Source organism: Triturus cristatus, chromosome 6 (assembly GCF_964204655.1).
Source record: "Triturus cristatus chromosome 6, aTriCri1.1, whole genome shotgun sequence".
Classification (NCBI taxonomy): Eukaryota; Metazoa; Chordata; class Amphibia; order Caudata; family Salamandridae; genus Triturus; species Triturus cristatus.
Genome location: NC_140589.1, coordinates 1,598,340,069 through 1,598,362,532, shown reverse-complemented (window position 1 = coordinate 1,598,362,532; position 22,464 = coordinate 1,598,340,069). Strand labels below are relative to the sequence as shown.

General features: G+C 48.8%; 1 protein-coding gene across 2 annotated transcripts in view; it reads right to left on the bottom strand.

Annotated features, from left to right (window-relative positions):
• The window catches only part of FBXO11 (F-box protein 11), a 400,064-nt gene that overhangs the window by 77,221 nt on the left and 300,379 nt on the right, over window positions 1-22,464 (bottom strand). For both annotated transcript variants that reach the window (XM_085612738.1, XM_085612739.1), the window contains exons 17-18: window positions 16,302-16,378; window positions 16,062-16,205 (exon numbers count right to left, since the gene is read on the bottom strand). In XM_085612738.1, coding sequence (XP_085468864.1) covers window positions 16,062-16,205; window positions 16,302-16,378 — 221 coding nt within the window. The remainder of the gene's footprint in view (window positions 1-16,061; window positions 16,206-16,301; window positions 16,379-22,464) is intronic.

Below are 22,464 nucleotides of genomic sequence, written 5' to 3'. Positions count from 1 at the left end.
CGAAGGTCGAACTGGAAAAGTTCGAAGCCGGAGCACGAAGTATCACATCCGAGCCCGATGGCGGAAAAAAACAATCTGAGGATGGAGCCGAAGCCCATGCGCAGTACGGACCGAAGGAGGAGTCACCGAACTCGTGACTTCCAAAGACTGTCCAAGAAGAAAAACAAACTGCAAACATCCGGGCCCAACACCAGATGGCGATCTATCCAAAAGTGTATAATTTGCAGCTCATATGCCTCGAACATGAGTTTTGGCAACCCCCGTTATCTCAGCCCCCCGCTTGATGGATCACCCTGAAATATTCAACACAGCAACTGAAGTGAGTGGCAAATTAGTTTTGAATATTTCTGGATACAAAAAACGTTGCCAAAGTTATTGTCAAATAAAAAAACGCTCTTCCTATGGAAACTAGGTCCTAAAGATTACTAACTACTGGCAACCAATCATGCAGGTACTCACTCACCCATACAGCCACTCACACATCCAGTCAGACATAGACACTAACACACCCACTAACACACCCACCCATACAGCCACTCATACACCTACTCATTCACCCATAGTCAATCATAACCTAACCCTCGTGGGGAAACCAAGACCTAAGAAGCATAAAAACTGGTTTGATCAGGCATGTAGTAGCGCGCACTCCACTCTCTTACTTGCCTTAAAAGATGGTGCTAAAGATATCAGCAGGATTGTGGAGGCAAGAAGATGCTTCAAAAAAACACTAAAGGCAAGGAAAACTTGTCTAAAAAATATGGCGTGGGAAGAATTGTCAGACGCTAGTGTTTTAAAAAGTAGCTCCCAATTCTGGAAAGTAATTAACAGCCCACTTTTTAATGAAATGGAAAATACTATTAATGATTGTCTTATTACCCCAGACAAATGGGTGTCTCATTTTAGTGGGCTTTATTCTGAGATTCCTGACCAGAATCCAGTAAATTTTGGGGATATTAATCAGTCATCGAAAATTAACTTTACTGAGGCTGAAGTCCGGGACGCCATTGAATCGATGGCAAAGGGCAAAGCACCCGGCCCCGATGGTGTCCCCGCAGATCTGTACAAGGCAGATTCAAATTACTGGGCGAAACTTTTAACCTTAGTTTTTAACGCGGCAGCAAAGGAGGGTGTTCCCCGTTCTTGGGGTAAGGCTGTGATAGTACCAATATTTAAAAAAGGTGCTAGAGAGGATCCCGCATGCTATCGGCCTATTTCTCTTCTGGATTCTGCGATGAAAATAATGGCTAAAGTTGTCCTAGCAAGGTTAACATCATGGCTGGAGGACAACTCCATTATTTCGGACCTCCAGTATGGTTTCAGAAAGGGAAGGAGCACGGTGGGTCAATGCCTTAATCTGCATCTCATTATTGGGAAGTATACGATTGCGAAGCAGGGGGTCTTACACTTAGCATTCATGGACCTATCTACTGCTTTTGATTTGGTTAATCGTCAAAAATTATGGGCATCCCTGGCAGCTATGGGTCTTGACCCTGTGCTGATTTCCTTTTTAGCACTTATACATGAAGACACTACCGCGGCGGTCCGTTATAATAAGGACGGGAATCTATCTGATGCCTGGCAGGTGAAGCGTGGGTAAGACAGGGATGCATTCTTGCCCCCCTGCTTTTCTCACTTTATATCAATAACCTGGGGGAAGTTTTGTCCTTATCTTGTAAAGACATACCAAGAGCAGGTTCTAAGTTGATTCCCGCTTTGTTGTATGCGGATGACACAGTCTTACTGGCAAGAACTGCGAGAGGCCTTCAAGCCCTTTTAAATGGTTTTAACGATTTTATGGTCTCCTTGGACTTAGTAATAAATTTTAAAAAATCACACTCTATGACAATAGGAGATGGAGCTGCAAAAAAGGTTAAATTCTTCTGCAATGAGCAGGAGCTTACCAAAGTCCAGACCTTTCCATATTTGGGGGTCACCTTTGATGACAGAGGATCATGGGTCGCGCAACGTGCACAGAAACAGAATATTCTCGCGAGGGCAACAGGAGCATTGTTGGGTTTTGCAAAACGGCTGGGCTGCAAGCCCTTGCCCGCGATTTTGAAGATATATAATGCTAAGTGCGTGCCTATGGCCCTGTATGGCAGTGAGGTCTGGGGCTATACGTCGTCAGGGGAGATTCAATTAACCGAGAATGCCTTTTTTCGGAAACTTTTGTCATTGCCTGTTTCTACTTCAATTTTTAATATCCATGAAGATTTGGGGGCTGAGTACCTAGTGGATCAGATTTCCGTCGCACCATTAATGGGTTGGTTAAGGGTTTGGGTGCAGCACCCACCAAGCCTAAACCAGCTCATTATACAAGATTGTCTGGCCCTTGACAAAGCCATGTGTATTCCTTGGCTACTATATATTAAATCTAAGATGGAGATTCTTGGCTGCTTAGAATTATTTGAGAGACCATGTGAGCTGTCTAAATTAGAAATAAAAGACTTAAAGTCTCAGTTCATGTGCAGGGCAAAGTTGTTGAGAGAAGGCGAGGAAGTGTGTAAACCGTCCGTTAGGAGATTTGTCATGTTAAGTATGGGCAATGAGATTCAGCCATACTTGACCTATATAAACAATCCTTTTCACTTGTTCTTATTGATTAGGTTTAAACATGGCATCTTACCTTGGCTCCTAGCACACCCGAAGGGCTTTTTTAAAGAGGGCACCTTGGGCCCCTGTCCCTGTGATAATGCCTCCGAACAAAACACGCTGCATATGATTTTTTTCTGTAAATTTTACACCCTGTTACGTAAGAAATTTATTTGCCCCATTTTTAAGAACTATCACTTTGAGCAAGTAAGGCCCGCATTGGTATTCCTGCAAATGCTGGGTTCTCCTTTTGTCTGTTTCGGAGTTGCCAGCTATCTTTCGGGGTCTATTAGAAGGAGAAATCGAATGTAGTTTAATATATCCTACTCCTATTTTTCAGTATGTTTGATAGTCCGAGACCGGGCCTTTTTATCTTTTTCTCTTGAAACCATGAAATAGTTTTATAAATTTTGGCCTGCCTTACTTTTTAATGTCAATATTCGCCAATTATTTGTTTAAACACGTTCTTATGTATATTTGTGAACTGCGTATTGTTTGAAACTCCGTTGTTAATTATTTTCAAATGTAACTATTTGCAAATGAAATTTTGTGTATGCTTTGATGGTTTTAATTATTAACCGAATAAAGCTATTGTTGACTGACTGACACCCACTCACTCATACACTTACTCACACATTTACCCATACAGTCACTCACACAGCCACTCGCACAACCCATCACTCGCCTATACAGACTCTCACATACCCACTCACTCACCCATACACAACTGACACCACTGACGCATCCACACAGCCACTTAGCCACTCACTCATCCAAACAACCACTCACACACCCGTAGAGCCATTCAGACACCTACTCACACATGGATACACACAGTCATACAGCGTAACATAACATGTTAGAAATAGTTCCAGCACAGAGATTTCAGCATGGGTACTGTCTGATGCACTGAGGATCAACATCCCGATATATATAAATTAGATTTTCTCTTACTATCTCCAAAACTACTTAATGTACTTACACTAAACTACAAAAGCATTCTTTCTGGACCAAGAGCTACCTTTCTGCCAAATTTGGTATAATTACATCCAGCGGTTCGGGCTGTAGTCATGTTCAAAATGCCTATGGGAATTAACATGTGAAACACAGTCCTAACTATAACTACCTACTGACGATTATCGGTGCCGTCACTCTTGCAGTGGTCTCATGTGTAGTCTTGTGCATGCCCATCATTTTTCCCACTGTCCTCACTATCAGACATAGACCCTTACGCCAAAGGTAGCTTTGATCTACCAATGCTTTGACTCTTGTTAACTGAGAAGCCCCTTGTCTGAGAATTTAGGGTTACGTTCAGAAACATTTTCTGCCTTTCTAGTATAGTTGACGATATTTTTTAAGATGATGAGAACCGAAGGTAGTTTAACATCTCCATGACCTTGCTGATGTTTTTCCTGCATTGTTTGAATGCACTTGCCTTCACTACCCAGTCGTCTAAATAGGAGTACTCATGTATTTCCTTTTCGTCTGAGGTTTGCTGCTACCATGGCTAGATATTTTGTGAATTTGTAGTGTGTAGTGTCCACTACAAATTAGAGAAACGGTCTGTGTGACCTGTTCATTGGTATGCGTAGGTACGCATCTATGAGCTCTATGGTTGCCACGTAGTCTCCTTTTCCTATAAGTGGGATGACCACTTGTAGGGTTGTCATCTCAAATGTTTGTGTTTTGATTGATCTGCTAACTGCCCCTGAAATGCAGTATTGGTCTTAGGGTGTTGTCTGGCTTTGGCAGCAGGAAGTAAGAGCGTAAAATCATTTGGTTCTTTCTCTTGGTGGCACAAGGTCTATAGCTCCTTTGATTAATGCACAAGTTACTTACTTGTGTAACGATATATCTGTAAGAGACATTAGTTAGTGATTGATTCCTTACCTTAGAATATCCCCAGGCATCAAGACTGGATCCGGAAAGTTTTCGTCAGAAATACCCCTGCGCGTCGGTAGGCGTCATCGTACGGCTCCGCGTACGTCGCTGGCATCGTAGCCGCCTTTATGACGTCGCCAGAGCTACTTAGACGCACCCATGCGTGCTGACGTCAGTTCTGTAAACAACTTTTCCGCGCCAGAAGCGCAGAGCTATGCCAGAGACCGACTACTGGTGCAATAGAACTAGAGCCCTGAAAGGGATGACCTGAACCCTAGAGAACAGTTCGCAGAACGGGGAGGACGGTCGGGCGGTAAGGAATCTATCACTAATTAATGTCTCTTACAGATCTATCGTTGTACAAGTAAGTAACTTGTGCATCTGAAAGAGACATGTTAGTGATAGATTCCTTACCTTAGAATACATAACCAAGCAATACCAACCCCGGTGGTGGGCCTGCAAAGTTAGATTACACCAGAAAGTTACGGAGAGCTGAACGGCCAAAGAAGCCATCTCTCCTGACCGGACTGTCAAGGCAATAGTGCTTAGTCAAAGTATGCAACGAGGCCCAGGTGGCCGCCTGACAGATGTCTTACCGGGGGACACCACGTCCCAACGCTGTAGTAGCTGCCGTCGACCTGGTAGAATGGGCGCGCAGCCCAACCGGAGGTTCCTTTTTAGCCAGAGAGTAACAGGCTTTAATGCACAAGACAACCCATCGGGAGATAGTTCGCTTGTGTACAGCCCAGCCTTTCTTGGCACCCACGTAGCCAACAAAGAGATGGTCATCCACCTGGAACTGTTGTGTGCGCTTGAGATAAAACGAGAGCGCACGTTTTGGGTCCAGACAGTGGAGCTTCTCCTCTTCTCTTGAAGGGTGCGGAGGCGGAAAGAAAGTGGGCAGAGTTACAGTTTACCCGAGATGAAAGGCAGAGACTACTTTTGGTAGAAAGGAGGGACGCGGTCGAAGCACAACCTCCAATCGCCAGGAAAGGAGGTTTGCAGGAAAGAGCCTGGAGCTCACTCACCCGCTGAGCGGAGGTGATGGCCACCAGGAAGACAGTTTTCATAGTCAATAACCGCAAAGGACAGTTATGAAGAGGTTCAAATGGAGTGCACATGAGATATGTGAGAACCAGGTTCAAGTCCATTGAGGCATTACAAAAGGAATAGGAGGGAAAAGGTGTGCAATGCCTTTGAGAAATCTATTGACAACCGGGGACTTGAAAAGAGAGGACTTATCAGGCAACCTAAGAAAGGCTGAAAGAGCAGAGAGGTAGCCCTTGATAGTGCCCAAAGCAGAGCCCTGCTGGGCCAAGGAAAGGAGGAACAATAGGACCTCAGAAAGAGGGGCAGCAAGTGGATCAACAGACTTAACTGTGCACCATGCCACAAATTATTTTCCACCGACAGGCGTACACCGTTTTAGTGGAGGGACGCCTGGCTGCCAAAATCACATTACAGACTTCAGGAGGCAAGTCAAATGGAATCAGCTGTCGCTGCTCAATCTCCACGCAAGGGGGTGGAGGCTGGACAGGTTCGGGTGGAGGACCGTTCCCTATTGCTGCCACAGGTGATCCTCCCGAATAGGCAGTCTGATTGGGGATTCACGCTCATACTGAGTAGCTCGGGATACCAAACTCGTCGAGCCCAGTCTGGTGCCATAAGAATGACTTGGGCATGGTCGCGCATGATCTTCTTCAGCACTCTGGGTAGAAGTGGTATAGGCGGAAAGGCGTACAACAGACTACAACTCCACTCGCGACGAAAAGCGTCGCCTAGTGAGTGCCGCCTGGGAAACTCCTGCGCGCAAAACTGCCAACATTGCGCGTTCTCTTCGGTGGCAAATAGATCTAACCAAGGTTCTCCCCACTGCTGAACGAGACCTTGCACCACCTCCGAGTTTAGACGCCATTCGTGATCCAACATGCACCGTCGGCTGAGTTCGTCCGCCCTGGCGTTCAGTGAACCTGCCAGGTGTTGAACCACCAAGGAAATGCCTTGTCGTTCCAGCCACGTCCAGAGACGTAGAGCCTCCTGACATAGGGTCCAGAACCCTACCCCGCCTTGCTTGTTGCAGTACCACATGGCGGTGGTGTTGTCTGTGAACACCTGCACTACTCTCCCCTTGACAGAGGGAAGGAATGCTTTGAGTGAGAGTAGGATCGTCCTGAACTCCAAAAGGTTGATATGGAGCTTGGACTCCGCCGGAGACCAGAGGCCTCTGATCTCCGCCACTCCCATGTGGCCGCCCCATCCCAGGAGGGACGCGTCCGTCACTACTGTGTGATCCAGGTGGGGATGGGAGAGGGATCTGCCGCTGACCCAACGCTGGTGTGTGAGCCACCACTGCAACTCCTGTGCAGTGTCCTCTGAGATCTGGACGTAGTCGGACAGGTTCCCTCGATGCTGCGTCCACCTGAACTTCAGGTCACACTGCGGAGCCCACATATGCCATCTGGCATGGTCGATTAGCAGGATGCAGGAGGCCATGAGGCCCAGCAGCCTCAGTGTCTTCCTGACCGAAACCCAGGACCAGGGCTGAAAGATCGGAATCATAGCCCGAATGTCCCGGACTCACTGTTCGGGAGGATAAACCCGAAACTGTGCCGTATCCAGAACTGCTCCGATGAAGAGGAGCGTTGTAATGGCTTTCTTCTTCTTACTTTAAGATGTATCATTACATCTCACTCTGAGATGTTTAGTGTTCTGGAATGTCAGGACCAAGTTAGCTGTAGAATGTTGGAGGGCAGGATGTCATTAGCCTACTGACAGTTGGGTGGATGAGCTGTTGAACCTGTTACTGAGAATAAACCTCTTTGAATCCTCACCTCAAGCCTCTGCATCTTTCTTCACTACAAGAAGTTACTATTTAACACTGGCGACGAGGATGGAATTGGTGGTGATAAGTTAGGCTGTCTTAAGGGCTACTGTCATAAAATTAAACTATCTCCAGGTTCAGTTCCGGTATCCTGTAAAGTCCGTAATGTTCCTTTTACTGTCAAGGAAGACATGCTCAAGGAATTGAACAAACTCAAGTCACAAGGCATCAGAGGAGGTAGAAGGGACATCATGGCTAGCTCCGGTGGTTGCCGCTAGGAAGGCTGACGGATCTTTGAGGATCTGTGTTGATCTCAGACAGCTCAATAAGTGTGTGCTTGTGGACAGGTATCCCCTCCCAAACATATCTAAGATGTTGAGTATGGTGGGTAGTGCAAAGATATTCAGTACTATTGATCTGACATCAGCGTACCACCAAATTTTGCTTGATGAGTCCTCAAGGGATCTGACTGCTTTTATCACGCCGTTTGGAACGTTTAGATTCATTAGACTCCCGTTTGGGTTAGTTTCTGCCGCTTCGGTTTTACAACGTGTCATGGAAAAGGTGTTAGTCAGCATCCCTGGTGTCTGTGTGTACCAGGATGATATTTTGGTATATGGTTCAAGTGTGGCAGAACATGATAAAAGAGTTATGCAAGTGCTAGACAGACTTACTACTCACAATTTAACTATTAAACGAGAAAAATGTAGATTTGGCCTCAGTAAAGTTGATTATTTGGGACATACCATAAGTGCTGATGGGGTCATTCCTAAAGCTGATCTCGTAAACACCATCAAAGACCTTGTGGCTCCCTCTTCCAAGGAGGAGCTCATGCGTTTTCTGGGGATGGCCGAATACTACAATAAGTTCATAAAGAATTTTGCTGAGGTCACGTTCAACATGAGAAATCTACTTAAAAAGGGAGAAAAATTTGTTTGGGATAGTTTGTGTGACAAAGAATTTAATAACATAAAACTCAAATTACAGAATGCACCCAATCTCAGGAATTTTGACCCAACCAGAAGCTCTATCATCTCAACTGATGCAAGTCTGAAAGGGATTGGGGCAGTTCTGTATCAAGGGGGTATCTTGCCTGACAACACCATTATGTTTATATCTAGATGTTTGAAAGGTGCTGAATGTCGATATTCTGTGATTGAAAGCAAAGCTCTTGCTGTATATTGGGCTATCAAGAAATTTAAAAAATTCTTGTGGGGCACATCGTTTGTTGTAAGAACTGATCACAAACCTCTTTGTGAGGTACTGACTAACAAAGGCATGGACTCTGTATCTCCTAGAATCTCAAAGTGGGTGGTTGGTTTACAGGGGTTTAACTTTATTGTTAAACATGTTCCTGGTTCAGATAACATTGTTGCTGATACTCTTTCGAGGTTGGTTCCTGCTAATTAACCAGACATACCTGACACGAATTCAGATCCATCGTTTCATCATCCTCATGATTTTGTTTGTGGGGTGGATTATAAAGTAATTTCTCGTGAGCGGTGGTTGGATGCTTGCAAGAATGATACCATCATTCAAGATGCATCTAAACTGATTTGCGATGGTTGGCATTATAAAGAACAAGGTGTTAATTCTGTAAGAGATTTCTGGTTGGTTAAGGATCAACTTTCAAGTTGTGAAGGATTTTTATTGAGAGGTCACAGGTTAGTACCTCCAGTTTCCTTACGGAAAGAAATATTGGATCTAGCACATAAGGCACATTTAGGCATATCCAAAACCAAGGAGAGAGTGCGCTCTAGCTATTGGTAGCCAGGACTTGACACCCAGATTGAACATTTGGTTAGGGAATGTGTTCAATGTTCTCTTAGTGAAAAGGTTTTGAAAACCAGGATACAGCCTATGGAGAAGAGAACGCGTCTGTGTGGGCCCTGGAAGGATACAGCTCTTGACATTTTAGGGCCTATTCATGGGGGTGGTTCTGACACATTTATTATTGTTGTCATGGATTTATTTTCAAGATGGCCAGAAGTATTCTTTGTAAAGAAAGGAGCTTCTGAGAGGGAATCAGGTGCGACTTCGGTGCGTTGATGGAAAACCCCAGCAAATGCAGGAGGTCGGCCGTAGTCTGGAGGTGTGAGACGACTGCCTGGGGCGAGCCCCCTTTCAACAGCCAATCGTCGAGATAGGGGAAGACTGAAACCCCTGATCTGCGCAGATGAGCTGCGACCACCGCCATCACTTTTGTGAACACCCGAGGGGCGCTGGTAAGGCCAACAGGGAGCACGGTGAACTGAAAGTGCTCGGTCCCACCGTGAACCATAGGTAACGCGGGTGAGCTGGCAGGATGGTAATATGAAAATAAGCATACTGCAAGTCCAACGCTACCAGCCAGTCTTGCGGGTCTAGCGCTGACAAGACCTTAGCTAGCGTTAGCATCTTGAACTTCTCCTTCCAGAGGAAGCGATTGACGTTCCGGAGGTCTAAGATAGGACGCAGACCTTTGTCCTTCTTCGGAACCAAGAAGTAGTGGGAGTAACAACCACGACCTACTTCTGGCGTCGGAACGCGCTCGATGGCCCCCTTGGCCAAGAGAGCAGTAACTTCCTGCTGGAGAAGTGCCAAGTGTTCCCCCGACATGCGGTGGTACTGAGGAGGCATGGCTGGAGGGGTAGATTCGAAGGGGAGGGAGTAGCCCCTGCGGACTATTTGCAGAACCCACCTGTCAGAGGTTATGGAGCACCAGTGGGGAAGGTGATGGCGAATCCTGCCACCCACTGGCGTCAGGTGAGCCTGAAACACCTGACTAGGAAGGTTTAGAGGCGGCAGGGGAGGTGGTGGACTGACCCCGTCCACTGTCCACGGGATCCACCATGGCAGGTCCCACATCCGCGCTGAGACTGTGGCTGCGCAGACTTGCGGGTCTGAAAATAACACGCCTGGGCGCCCGACCTTGGCCTCGAAAGGACCAAAAAGTGGCCCCCGAGGGAGTACGCATGGTGGCGAGACCCAAAGACGGGGCGGTAGCCCGAGAGTCCTTAAAACGTTCCAGGGTGCTATCCGCCTTATCACCAAAGAAGCGTGTACCGTCAAAGGGCATGTTCAACAGGGTGTTCTGGACATCCCGAGAGAAGCCAGTAGTGCGGAGCCAAGCATAACAACAGAGCGCCACAGTTGTGGAAAGTGCCCTACCGAGAGATTCGGCAGTGTCAAGCCCACAACCAATAGTAAATTTAGCATAATCTCTCCCCTCGGTAATGGATTGGGAGAGAACCGCCCGTGCCTCCACAGGGCACTGAGGTAGCACCTGTGCCACAGTGTCCCACACAGAATGGGAATAGCGGCCTAGCAGGCACGCAGTATTCACCGCCAGCAACCCAGAGCTGGCAGATGATAAAATCTTTTTCCAAAATTGCTCCAGTTTCCTAGATTCCTTGTCCGGAGGAGCAGAAGGGAACGCACTCGGCGAGGCAGAAGCCTGGACAACCAGACTCTCAGGCGTCGGGTGTTGTGTGAGAAAGCTGAGGTCGCCCGGCGATGGCGGCGCGCCACACCCTTGTCCACAGGGACTCCTGTGTTAGGTTTAATCCAGGTGCCCAACAGGATGTCAGTAAGCGCTTCATTGAAGGGCAGTAACGGCTCTGCAGGACCTCAGTCAGGAGATTGGTCCCGATAGGTACAGAAGGGAGCTAGAGGTTAAGAGCCTCAGCTGCCCGATGTAAAACCACCGAAAAAGTCCCAACCTCCTCCATGGCCACTGAAGAAGGGGACAGAGTGCCAGGGTGTGGAGAGAAATCTAGATCCACTGGATCCTCCACATCGCCTTCCCACTCAGGCTCATCCTTGCATTGAGCTGCAAGAGGGTCCTCAGACCCCTCCCAGTATTCCCCTTCGTCCACTGGTTGCTGAAGGGGCCGTTAAGGACGAGGTGCCCTGGGAAACGGGATAAACTCCCCTCCAAGAAATGGAATGGAAGGGTAAGATACCAGTCCCGGGCCGGCGCCGAGGCCAGAGTTGGCACTGGCGCCAAAGCCGGCGCCTTGTCCGAGGCCGGGGCTGGTAGCGCCGCAGGGTATGGTGCCGGCGTAGCTGAGGCCAGAGGCGGCGGCACGGGGACAAACCCTTCCGACGGATTCGTGGAGCCCGAAGGGACCCGGCGTGTCAAACAAATGGCGCAAGGCCGACAAAGGCCTGCACCTCATCCGAAGTCACGTGCGGCCCCGGAAAGGGAGGGTAGGCCGCAGGCAACGACGGAGGCTCCAACGGAGCCACGGGGGAGTTATCGCCCGCCCCCTCCACCGCATCCCGCGACCGGTGAGGGGTAGAAGAAGAGCGACTACTCTTCTTTGACTTTTTATGGCGCCGAGACTTACCTGTCCCCCGAATCAGACGAGCGATGCTGATGGCTCCGCGACCGGTCCCTTGACATCCCACAGGATCGGGACCTTGATCGGCGCGGAACCGATTGCCGGACCTCCAACAACTTTCAGGAAAGCTCCCGCAAAGCTTTCGGCGTCATGACCAGGCAATCGGGGCACGCCTCAGGGTCATGGGTGTGACCCAAGCAGAAGAGACACGTCGTGAGGGTCTGACACCGATATGTTGCGGCGGCAGGCCCTACAGGACTTAAACCCGGGCATCTCTATTGCACCAGGAGTCAAGCACACGACAAAATAAGTTGTTGGAAACGAAGTTAAAACTTTTAACTAGGGGTACTGCTCTCTCTCGGATCTGCGCTGCTGCATGGAAAAAGAAATAACTGACGTCAGCGCGAGTGGGCGTGTCTAAGTAGCTCTGACAACGTTATCTCGGCGGCTACGACGCCAGCGGCGTACGTGGAGCCGTACGACGATGCCCACCGACACGCAGGGGTACTGCTGATGAAAACTTTCCAGATCCAGTCTGACACCTGGGGATATTCTAAGGTAAGGAATCTATCACTAATGTGTCTCTTTCAGATGTCAGCGCGAGTGAGTGAGTAAGTAGCTCCGACGATGTCATCTCGGCGACTACAACGCCAGCGACGTACTCGGAGCAGCATGACAACGCTTACCGACGCGCAAGGGTACTGCTGACGAATCTATCACTAACACGTCTCTTTCAGATAGCCTGGCTTCCGCTACATATTTTTATATATTGGTCTTGGATTTATTCTTGTGTGCGTCTCATTTATTGCCTCTTTGAGTACAACAAATGCTTAGCACTACCCTCTGATAAGCCTAAACTGCTCACACAGACTACCACAAAAGAGAGCATTTCCGTTTGTTACTTATGCAAACCATTAAGGGTTGCCTGGACTATGCAACAACCGTCTCTTATGATATCTATTCTCCATTTGCTGAGGTGACCTTTCTCTATTCCTCTTGGAACTCTCAGATCCTTCCTCCCACTTGGTGACTCGTGTATGAAGGTGCTCCCTGCAGACTCACTTGTTTGTGTGGTTTCCCACAATGGGGGTGCCTCTTCTTCGTCGAAAAGGCTGTTTTGCGGATGATCCATTATTATGGTGCTGTTTGGCGCTACTATGTTGACTGAAGGCTGTATGCTTAGAGCTTGGTTGCATGCCTCTTTGTAGGGTTCTCTCTTCCATTCTGCCATATCCCCTCTGAATGGGACAAGACTTTGTACTGTAGGGATCCCACGGTCTTGGCAGTTTCGTTGTCCTTTTAAAGAACTGTAATGCTTCGTCAACAATTTTCCCCAAAGAGGACGCATTCTGTGAAAGGCATGTACTTCCCATTTACACCAGGAGATTCTCAGCCAAGCAGGTCTATGCAGGGTAGTAGCAGTGCAGACTACGGTGTCCACCAGATCTTTAGTGCCTGTGGAGGCACCACTGGAAAGCATCAAGTGCTAGCGTACACGCACGACCAGGAGGTTAACAGGCCCAGAAGGCAAACCACCATGAGAACTGAAATCAGAGCGGTCTCCTTATCACTGGCATCATAACGGAAATGTCCCAGATCATTAGTGAAGGAGAAAAAGCCTGGAGCAAACCTGTATCCACTATGAACAGGAGGTGCTGAGAGACCTCTTGGTGAGACTTGGGCACACTGATGGAAAACCCGAATTAAACAGCTGGGCTGTGAGGTTCACTGCGGGTGGTGCAACACCTTCTGTGGCAAAGCAGTTTTGCACAGCCAGTCATCCAAGTATGGAACCCAAGAGATCCTTGATCAGAGACTAGTCACGGCCACCGCCTTCACCTTTGTGAAGACTTGAGGTGAAGATGTCAAACCTAATGGAGGACCGCAAACTTGCCGTGAGTGGACTACACTTCGAAACACAGGTACCTCCCCTTGCATTGATGTAGGATAGATAGACAAATACTGAAGAACATCATCCAGTCTCCAGCTTCCAGCATCAAAAGAACCTGCACCAAGGACAGTACTCTAAAATGTTCCTTGCGGAGGAACACATTTAAGATCCTGAGGTTGGACAATGGTCTAGATGATGACCACTGTCCTCCTTTGGAACCAGCAAGTACTGAAGAGTAGCACCCATACCCAATTTCCTGCTGTGGCACCAGGTCCACCACTACTTTCTGCAGAAGATCTACCATCCCCCTACTGCAAGATTAGAAGGTGGCCCTCCAACTGACCGGACTGCTGAGGGCAATGGGGTGAGTCTTGTGGAAAATTATAAGTCCCTTTAAACAATCTGAAGGACCCACTAGTCTGATGTTACAGCCTTTCAGGCTTGTAGAAAGGAGGCTACCCTACTCTTGAAAGAGCAAGCTAAAGTAGCTTTCCAGGTAGTGCTGGAGAGGATGAGGAGGAAGAGGAGGAGGGCTGTGGGGTCTGAAAGACCGACTTTGGCCCCTGCCTCTATGTTGTCTGAAGAGCTGGTTCTGTTGTTGGGCAGGCTGCGAGGGCCGACGCTGACAAAAATGAAACCCTCTTGAAAATCCCTGAAATTTTCTAACCTGCTGGTAATCTTCCACCAGGGAATGAAGGCTCAATGATCAAGCTGTTGCAATGACTAAGCGTTCAAGCAAAGAATCCACTTTGTCCTCAAAAAGCTTTGCTCAGTTGAACAGCATGGCCACCAATGCTAACACAACAACTCCACAGAATAAGGTTGATCGGAGCAATGCATGCCTGCTCAGAAACAAGGCTCTGGCAATAGAAGTTGATGTGCCAAGCCAAACTTTAATGACATGTCTAAAGGCATATTGGCCATCCCTAATCAACACAGCACAGTTGCCATAAAGATGATCAGATACATTGGGGACCATGTCCCATAAGCCACAAGAGCATCTTCCCAGCACACAGGCCCCAGTTAGAGTGTGCTAGTCCACGCTGCCTGCTGAAAAGCCCTTCTTACCCAGTGTATCCATTTTTTCAACTTCCTATCCTGAAGTGCTACTGTGGAAGATGCCAGATTATGCCTAGTGGAGAAGGACGTTTGTACCACCTCATCTTTCCAGGGACGAGTGGACAGAGAAAAGCTGGGTCCCAAGATGGAAGTTTCTATGTATCGCAAACAGTTTGGTTACTGCCGGAGTAGTGATGGGCTTCTCCCATGCTGCTAATGCTGTGTGCATTAGGGCTTCATTGAAAAGCAGTAAAGGCTCAGGAGGAGCGAGAGTTAGACTGTAGGACTTGTGTCAAGATGTTGGTCCTAGTCTCAATTGTAGGCAAAGGACATTTGAGTACACCAGCTGATTTCCTCAAAGCCATAACAGATGCAACCTTAGGGGAAGTGGCCCTGAGGTATAGACCATTTCTACCTCAAAGGAATCCAGTTCAAAGGTCTGCTGCAAGTAGTCCTCATTGATATATATATATATCTTGCCAGATGTCAACTTGCATCTAGATGGCAGTCTGAGCAATACAGGTCATGCATGGTCTCCCGGTATCCTTGCCCAAAAATATCCACCTGATATTCTCTATATCCCTATGCCAACAACTTCTAAAAAAGGATTGTGAAATGCGCACATTCCTCTTCGCTCACGTAACCAGCGTACTTTATTCTACACAAAGCTTTATGGCCCCAGATAGGTTACACTGAGAAGGACTGTATAAGAAACACTCTTGTTGGCAATGCCAAGTAAACAATGCAAAGCTAGAGCCGGAGTCCAATCTTTGCACAAAATTGCAATAGTAATGGTCTGTGGTCTCAAAGACGATAACTGACATTATATCACATTATGAAGAACTCTTGATGCAGCTTCTCTATGCTACCCAATACATCAATCCACTACTTACTAGATCTAAACCCATGCAGCATTATCACCTTCTGGTAATTGCCCTGCAAAGAATGACAACCATTTGGAAGTCCCTAATCACTGGTGGAATGCTCTTTGCCACTCCTAAGCTAAAATTCCAGAGCAGAAGACTCAGAGACAAAATTTGCAAGAAAGATGGTCGCACAGTGCAAGTTGACAAACTCCCTCTTGAGACATTTGATTCTTATAAATATTGGAATTCAAGCTTCCCATCTCCCACTATACTAACTCCTGGTCCTTGTACTCTCAATTCTGTTCCTCTTTCTTATAGTCACTTTCTGCAACCACAAATTCAGTCACTATAATTATACTTCTGGTACTGTCCCATGAGAGTAAAGACATCCTAGATCTCCAATTCACAAGACTTTGATGTCCTCCTTTACTGTTATGGTTTTGTATAATAAAACCAATTTGCTCCACAACTACGTTACCATTTTCAAAACGATTTTTATCTTGCATGTAGACTTCATCTGAGAGAATATTTTTTATTGTGAAACCATTTCAGTTCAGAAAACAAAGATATGAATGTAATACATATAAAGACTATATGCCAATGTTTATGCAAGGAGAGAATATTACCTCTTCCGCCATTAAAAATACAAATGCCCCCATCTCTTCCATCATGGATTTTATTCCTTCTCAATGTTGGGTTGCTGTCTGTTTTAATCCAGACTCCTGCCATCGCATTGTCAAAAATTTCATTGTCTTCTATGAAGCCAAGACCTTAAAGGGTAGAACAAAATTTCAAAGAATGTTGTTTAGGAGCTCTTTCAGAAAATGTCTACGTATACATACTATAACATATAGAATAACACATACCAGAATTATAAACCAGAATTCCACCATTCTGGCCACCCCAGATTTTATTGCGTCTAATTTTGGGGTTGCTTCCAGTTCTACGGAAAACAAAAGGGAATAATTATTTTCACAGCTACAATATTAGTTGAAATCTACCAACACACATTAAAAAAAACGAATTCACATTACAATCTTTTGATTGAGGAAACAAACACCATATTACATTCCACCAGTGGCTTTAATTTTCTGTTAACATATATCCATCCATTTGGGAAAACCTCTGCCTCCACCACCATTCCTTTTGAATCTTTCTAACAATATTGAAAGATCTAAAGCAAATATGTTGAATGCATACTCCTATTCCAAGGAAGCAATAAGGTTACCGTCCATGTTTTGACTTTTCCTCACAATACTGGATAAAGTAAACCGTGGGTCAGTTGGACAAACTTTTAAAACAATTGAGCCAGTTCAACTCTTTGGAACACTGTAGAAAATCGGGTCATTAATTGTACAGAATGGGAGGCCTGCACAAGTAATACGTCTACAATTATTCCCTCACTGGGAAGGAGTAGTTTCTTACCTGTAACTCCAGTTCTGTAGTAGGGGTATCTCTGTTATAGTCATAATCTATGAATAATCCCCGCCCATGTGCGGGGACCCCGGAGCAATCAAAAATATCTCTTAAGCTGTCCCGCATTTGCAAACCTGCAAAGACACTTAAGAGACAGACAAAATAATACAGCCTAATCACCACAAGGCTGCACTGGCCAGCACTTCCTCTGAAGTGAACACAAAAGCCAAAATAAAGTTGAAATGTCATTTTTATTCACATTTGACATGTTCCTTTATTATCACACACTCCCTTCACCAAAATCCCTTTAAACAATAGAGAGGAAGGGGTGGACAGACAAGCCCTATAGGCTGTCATTATGTGTCTGCTAAAGGGATACCGTGCCTTTAAGAAACTCTCCAGAGACCCCCGGTATCCCAGGATGCACAGCCAACACAAGTTACTTTCAGTTCTTTTTGAAGGTGTATAACAACAGGCCTGATACCGGCAGGTTACTCCACCGGGGAGGAGGGAGGGTCGCTTATGACTATAACAGAGATACCCCTACTACAGAACTGGAGTTACAGGTAAGAAACTACTCCTTCTGTAGTAGGGGATCTCTGTGTATAGTCATAATCTATGAATAGAATGGCAAGCCCATCCCAACCAACAAGAAGCGGTGGAGTAAGACCAACCACCAACAAATCACTGTGCAAACAAATTCCTTAGCGAAGCCTGTCCAACCTGCGCATCTGCCCTAGCATCAGAGTCCAGGCAGTAATGCTTTGTAAACGTATGGACTGACTTCCAGGTGGCAGCCTTACAAATGTCAGCAATGGGAACATTCCTAAGCAAAGCGGTGGTAGCCGCCTTTCCTCTAGTCGAATGTGCTGTAGGCTTACCCCCTAATGTTTTATTAGCTTTTTGGTAACAAAGCTGAATACAGGAAACAATCCATCTGGAAATGGACTGCTTTGAGGTAGCTAAACCAGTTCTTACCGAACCATAATTAACAAACAGTTGATCCGACCTGCGGATATCTTTTGTCTTATCCAGGTAGAATTTCAACACCCTACGCACATCAAGTGAATGCAGAGACCTCTCCGCCGGAGAGGAAGGATGCTGAAAAAACGTAGGCAAAGTTATCATCTGATTCACATGGAAATCTGATATCACCTTAGGCAAAAATTTAGGATGGGTACGCATCACTACTTTAGAAGCATGGAAAACAGTATACGGCTCTTGGCAACACAGAGCCTGAATCTCACTCACCCTCCTGGCCGATGTAATGGCTACAAGGAAGGCCGCCTTCCAAGACAAATGCTGCAGCGAAGCCTTATGGATAGGTTCAAAAGGCTCCCTCATCAATCTAGATAACACCACATTCAATTCCCAAGGTGGAGAAGGCCTTCTAACAGGGGGAAACACCTTACGCAAACCCTCCAAAAAATCCTTAATCACAGGGATTTGAAAAAATGAGGTTTGAGAAGGGCCCTTCCTATACGCAGTCAGAGCTGCGAGATGAACCTTAATAGATTGGAAATTAAGCCCAGACTGAGCTAACTGCAGCAGATAAGGCAAAATAACGTCTTCTTTACAGGATGTAGGGTCAAAGTCCTTCGCCTTGCACCATAAGCAGAATCTCTTCCACTTATAGGCGTAGGAGGTCCTCGTAGACGGTCTCTTAGCCTCTTTTAAGATCTCCATACAGTCCTGAGGCAGGTTCAAGTGTCCATACTGCACTAGCTCAGGAGCCATGCTGCCAAACTCAAGGACGAGAGATTGGGGTGAACCATCTGCCCTCCGAACTTCGTGAGGAGGTCCGGCCGGCACGGCAGGCGCCGGTGCGGCAGAACAGACCGGTGAAGAAGGTCGGTGAACCACCATTGTCTCGGCCACTCCGGAGCAATCAGGATCATTCTGGCTCTGGATTGCGACAGCTTGATCAGCACCGCCGGAATCAGGGGAATGGGTGGAAAGGCGTAGAGAAAGCTGTTGGACCAGCTGATCCATAGTGCATTCCCCAGCGTCCCTGGTTGGTAGTACCTGGACGCGAAGTCGCGGCATTTGCTGTTTTCTGCCGTGGCGAACAGATCTATATCCGGAGTGCCCCATTCTGCGAAGACGTCTCTTAGCACGTCGTCGTTTAGCACCTACTCGTGGTTCTCTTGAACGAGTCTGCTGAGCGCGTCTGCTTGGGCATTCTGCACTCCCGGCAGGTGGGTCGCCGTGATCGTCAGATTCCTGGCCACCAGCCAGTTCCAGATCGCCTGTGCCTCCCGAGACAGGGTGCGTGACCGGGAGCCCCCCTGCTTGTTGAGGTAATACATGGTCGTAGTATTGTCCGTCTGAACCAGCAGGGAGGACGTCCTGAAGGAGGGATGGAATGCCTTCAAGGCCAAGTGTACTGCTCTGAGTTCCAAAAAGTTGATATGGTAGGTCGTCTCCATCTGCGACCATATCCCCTGAATCTGAAGAGGGCCCGAATGCGCTCCCCAGCCCTGGAGAGACGCATCGGTCACTATGGTCTGGGCCGGAATGTCCTTGTGAAAAGGGGTCCCCTTGCAGACATTCTCTGGGGAACACCACCATTTCAGAGACTGCCGAGCGTGCTGAGACAACTGGATCTTGTCCTCCCAACGCCCCCTCCTCTGGTCCCATTGATCCTCCAGACATTCCTGCAGGGGCCTCATATGCAGACGTGCATTGGGGGTGAGGAAGATGCAAGAAGCCATCGACCCCAGTAATGAAGACACCGTCCTCACCGTAGGAGAGCGGGCTGAGATGAGATGCAGAGCCTTCCCACGGATCGATAAGCGTCTCTCCTCCGAAGGACACACGCTTGCGGTCAAGGTATTGACTGAAGCCCCCAAGTACTGGAGACACTGCACAGGGATCGGCACTGACTTCGTCATGTTGATGTGCAGCCCCAGACGGTGAAGCAAAGCCGCCGTCCTGTTGAAATGGCACTGGGCTTCCTGATAAGTGGACGCTTTGATCAACCAGTCGTCCAGGTAAGGGTACACAAACACCTTGGTCTTCCGCAGGTGTGCCGCGACCACTGCCATGCACTTGGAGAACATCCGTGGCGCAGACTTCAGGCCAAACGGGAGTACGGAATACTGGTAATGGTTGTTGCCTACCAGAACCCTCAGGAATTTGCGATGCTTCGGTGCGATCGGCACATGAAAGTAAGCGTCCTGCAGATCTATGGCGCACAGCCAGTCTCCTCGATGCAACTGAGGGTAAATCTGATGCAGGGACAACATACGGAACTTTTCTCGGCGGATCCACCTGTTTGCTTGACGCAGATCCAGAATAGGCCTGAACTCGTTCTTGTCTTTTTTTCTTACGAGAAAGAACCGTGAGTAGAGACCTTTTCCTTTTTGCCTCAAAGGAACAGCTTCTATCGCCTTCTTTTTTAATAGAACGTCCGCCTCCCGCTGGAGCTCCCGCACCATGTAAAGGGAGCGCACTGGTGGAATCTGTGGAGACGAACTGGTGAAACGAAGACAGTAGCCATTGCAAACAATATTCAGCACCCACTTGTCCTGTGTTATTGTCCTCCACTCTGCCAGGTAGTGTTGAATACTTCCCCCCCACCGGAGCGGGTAACGGATGAGGGGGAAGTAACTTTTCAGGGCTTCGACCCGGACGGGCCTTTGTTCCCCGCCGAGGACTGATGCTGGCCTCTGCCCCTCTGGCGCTTCTGAAAGGGCTGCCTCTGGTACTGCTGCTGTTGCTGGGGCTGTTGCTGGGGGCCCGACTGACGCCCTTGGCCCCTCTGCTTGGTGTAGCGCCTGCCCGAGGAACGGAAGGACCTCCTCTGCTCCTTAGGCCGCTCCAGCCCCACCGCCTTCAGAGTCTCCGCCTCAGCCTTCATGCGGGCCATCTCGTCATCCGCATGCGACCCGAATAACGTCGTGCCAGAGAATGGTAGATTGGCGATCTTCTGCTGCGCTTCCGGCTTGAGCGGAGTCAGCCGCAGCCAGGAATGCCTCCTCATATGTATGCCGTGGCAGTACCCATGGGCTGCCAACAACGACACGTCCCCCGCCGCACTGATGATCTGATTAGAGACCATCATGCCCTCGTTCAGCACCTCTTGAAAATCCTCCCTCTTGTCTCTGGGCAGGGAGGCCGCGAACTGTTGCAGGGAGTCCCAAAGAGACCTGTCATAGCGCCCCAACAGAGCGGAGGCGCTAGCGGCCTTCATTGTAGTAGCCGACGTGGAGCACATCCTCCTCCCCAAGGAGTCCATTTTGCGACTCTCCTTATCCGGGGGAGCCGTGGAGGAAGGCGTCGTAGAGTGTTGCTTACGAGCCGCCGCCACGATAACAGAATCCGGTGGGGGGTCCACTCTGAGGAACGCCGGATCCGAGTCAGGGGCCCTGTACTTCTTTGACAGTCTCGAGGGCGCCGGCTTCACCACAGCCGGCGTTAAGAACACCTCCATCGCAGGTTCCTCCAGTCCTGGGACCAGCGGGAGGAGGGGGCGCGACAGATGTACTTTATGCAAAGTCTCAAAAATCACAGACATAGTGGGAATAGGGGTAGTCACTGATATCCCCAACTTCGCAGCCCCTCTCAGCAACACCTCCTGGAACGTGGCAATGTCATCCACTGGAGAGACGCAGGAAGGAGGCGTCTGACAGCGAGGGCGAATACTTGCCAGCCCCCGGAGAGTACGTGCCCCTCGACCCTCTGGAACGGGACCGATACCTCCGTCGACCATGTCCAGAGCGAGTGGAGGATCTGCGCCTACTCCGTGATCGCCTGCGAGGGCGAGAGCGAGATCTCTGCCGGTGAGGGACCCTCGGGGGAGGAGGCGGTGGCTGCAGTGGTGAGGCAGGCAGCTGAGGCACGGGCAGAGGCAGCGGAGGAGGTGGAGGTGGAGGAGGAGGAAGAGAAGGCGGAGGAAGAGGAGGAGGCTGAGGAGGAGGAGGCAGTGCAGGCACCGGTGGAGGCGCCGGTGGAAGGTCGGGCACCGGAGGCAAAGGAGGCCGCTGGGTACGCAGCGGGGTCAGATGGTCTGAAGCCCCATCACTTCTAGCCGGAGAGCCCCCATCATCATTGTCCGGGCTCGCGGCCACTCTCCTCTTCTTGGCGGGCCTGTCCCGCGGGGAAGCCACCGAAGGCGAACGTCCGCGCCTCCCCGATCCTCGACTGGAGATCGTAATCACCGAGGACGTATTCCCCGATGTCTGGGACGTCGAACTGTACCTTGACCTCGAACGGCGTCTCTTCGCCCTCGACGACGAGTGCCGCCCCGCAGTCGATCGTCCTCTCGACGTCGAACCAAGTCTCCTCGACGTCGACCTATGCCTCCTCGGAGTCGAGCCCCGCCTTGATCGCCGTCGCCGGGGTGTCTGCTTCGACGCCGACTTCTGGCGTCTCGACGTCGACCGCCGGTGCCTCGGCGTCGACTGCTGCGATCTTGACGTCGATCGTTGGTATCTCGACGTCGATCGTTGATGTCTCGACGTCGATCGTTGGTATCTCGACGTCGATCGTTGGTGTCTCGACGTCGATCGTTGGTGTCTCGACGTCGATCGTTGGTGTCTCGACGTCGACCTGCGTCTCGGCGTCGACCGCCTCCGCCTCGACGGCGGGCGCCGGGATCTCGGCGTCGAC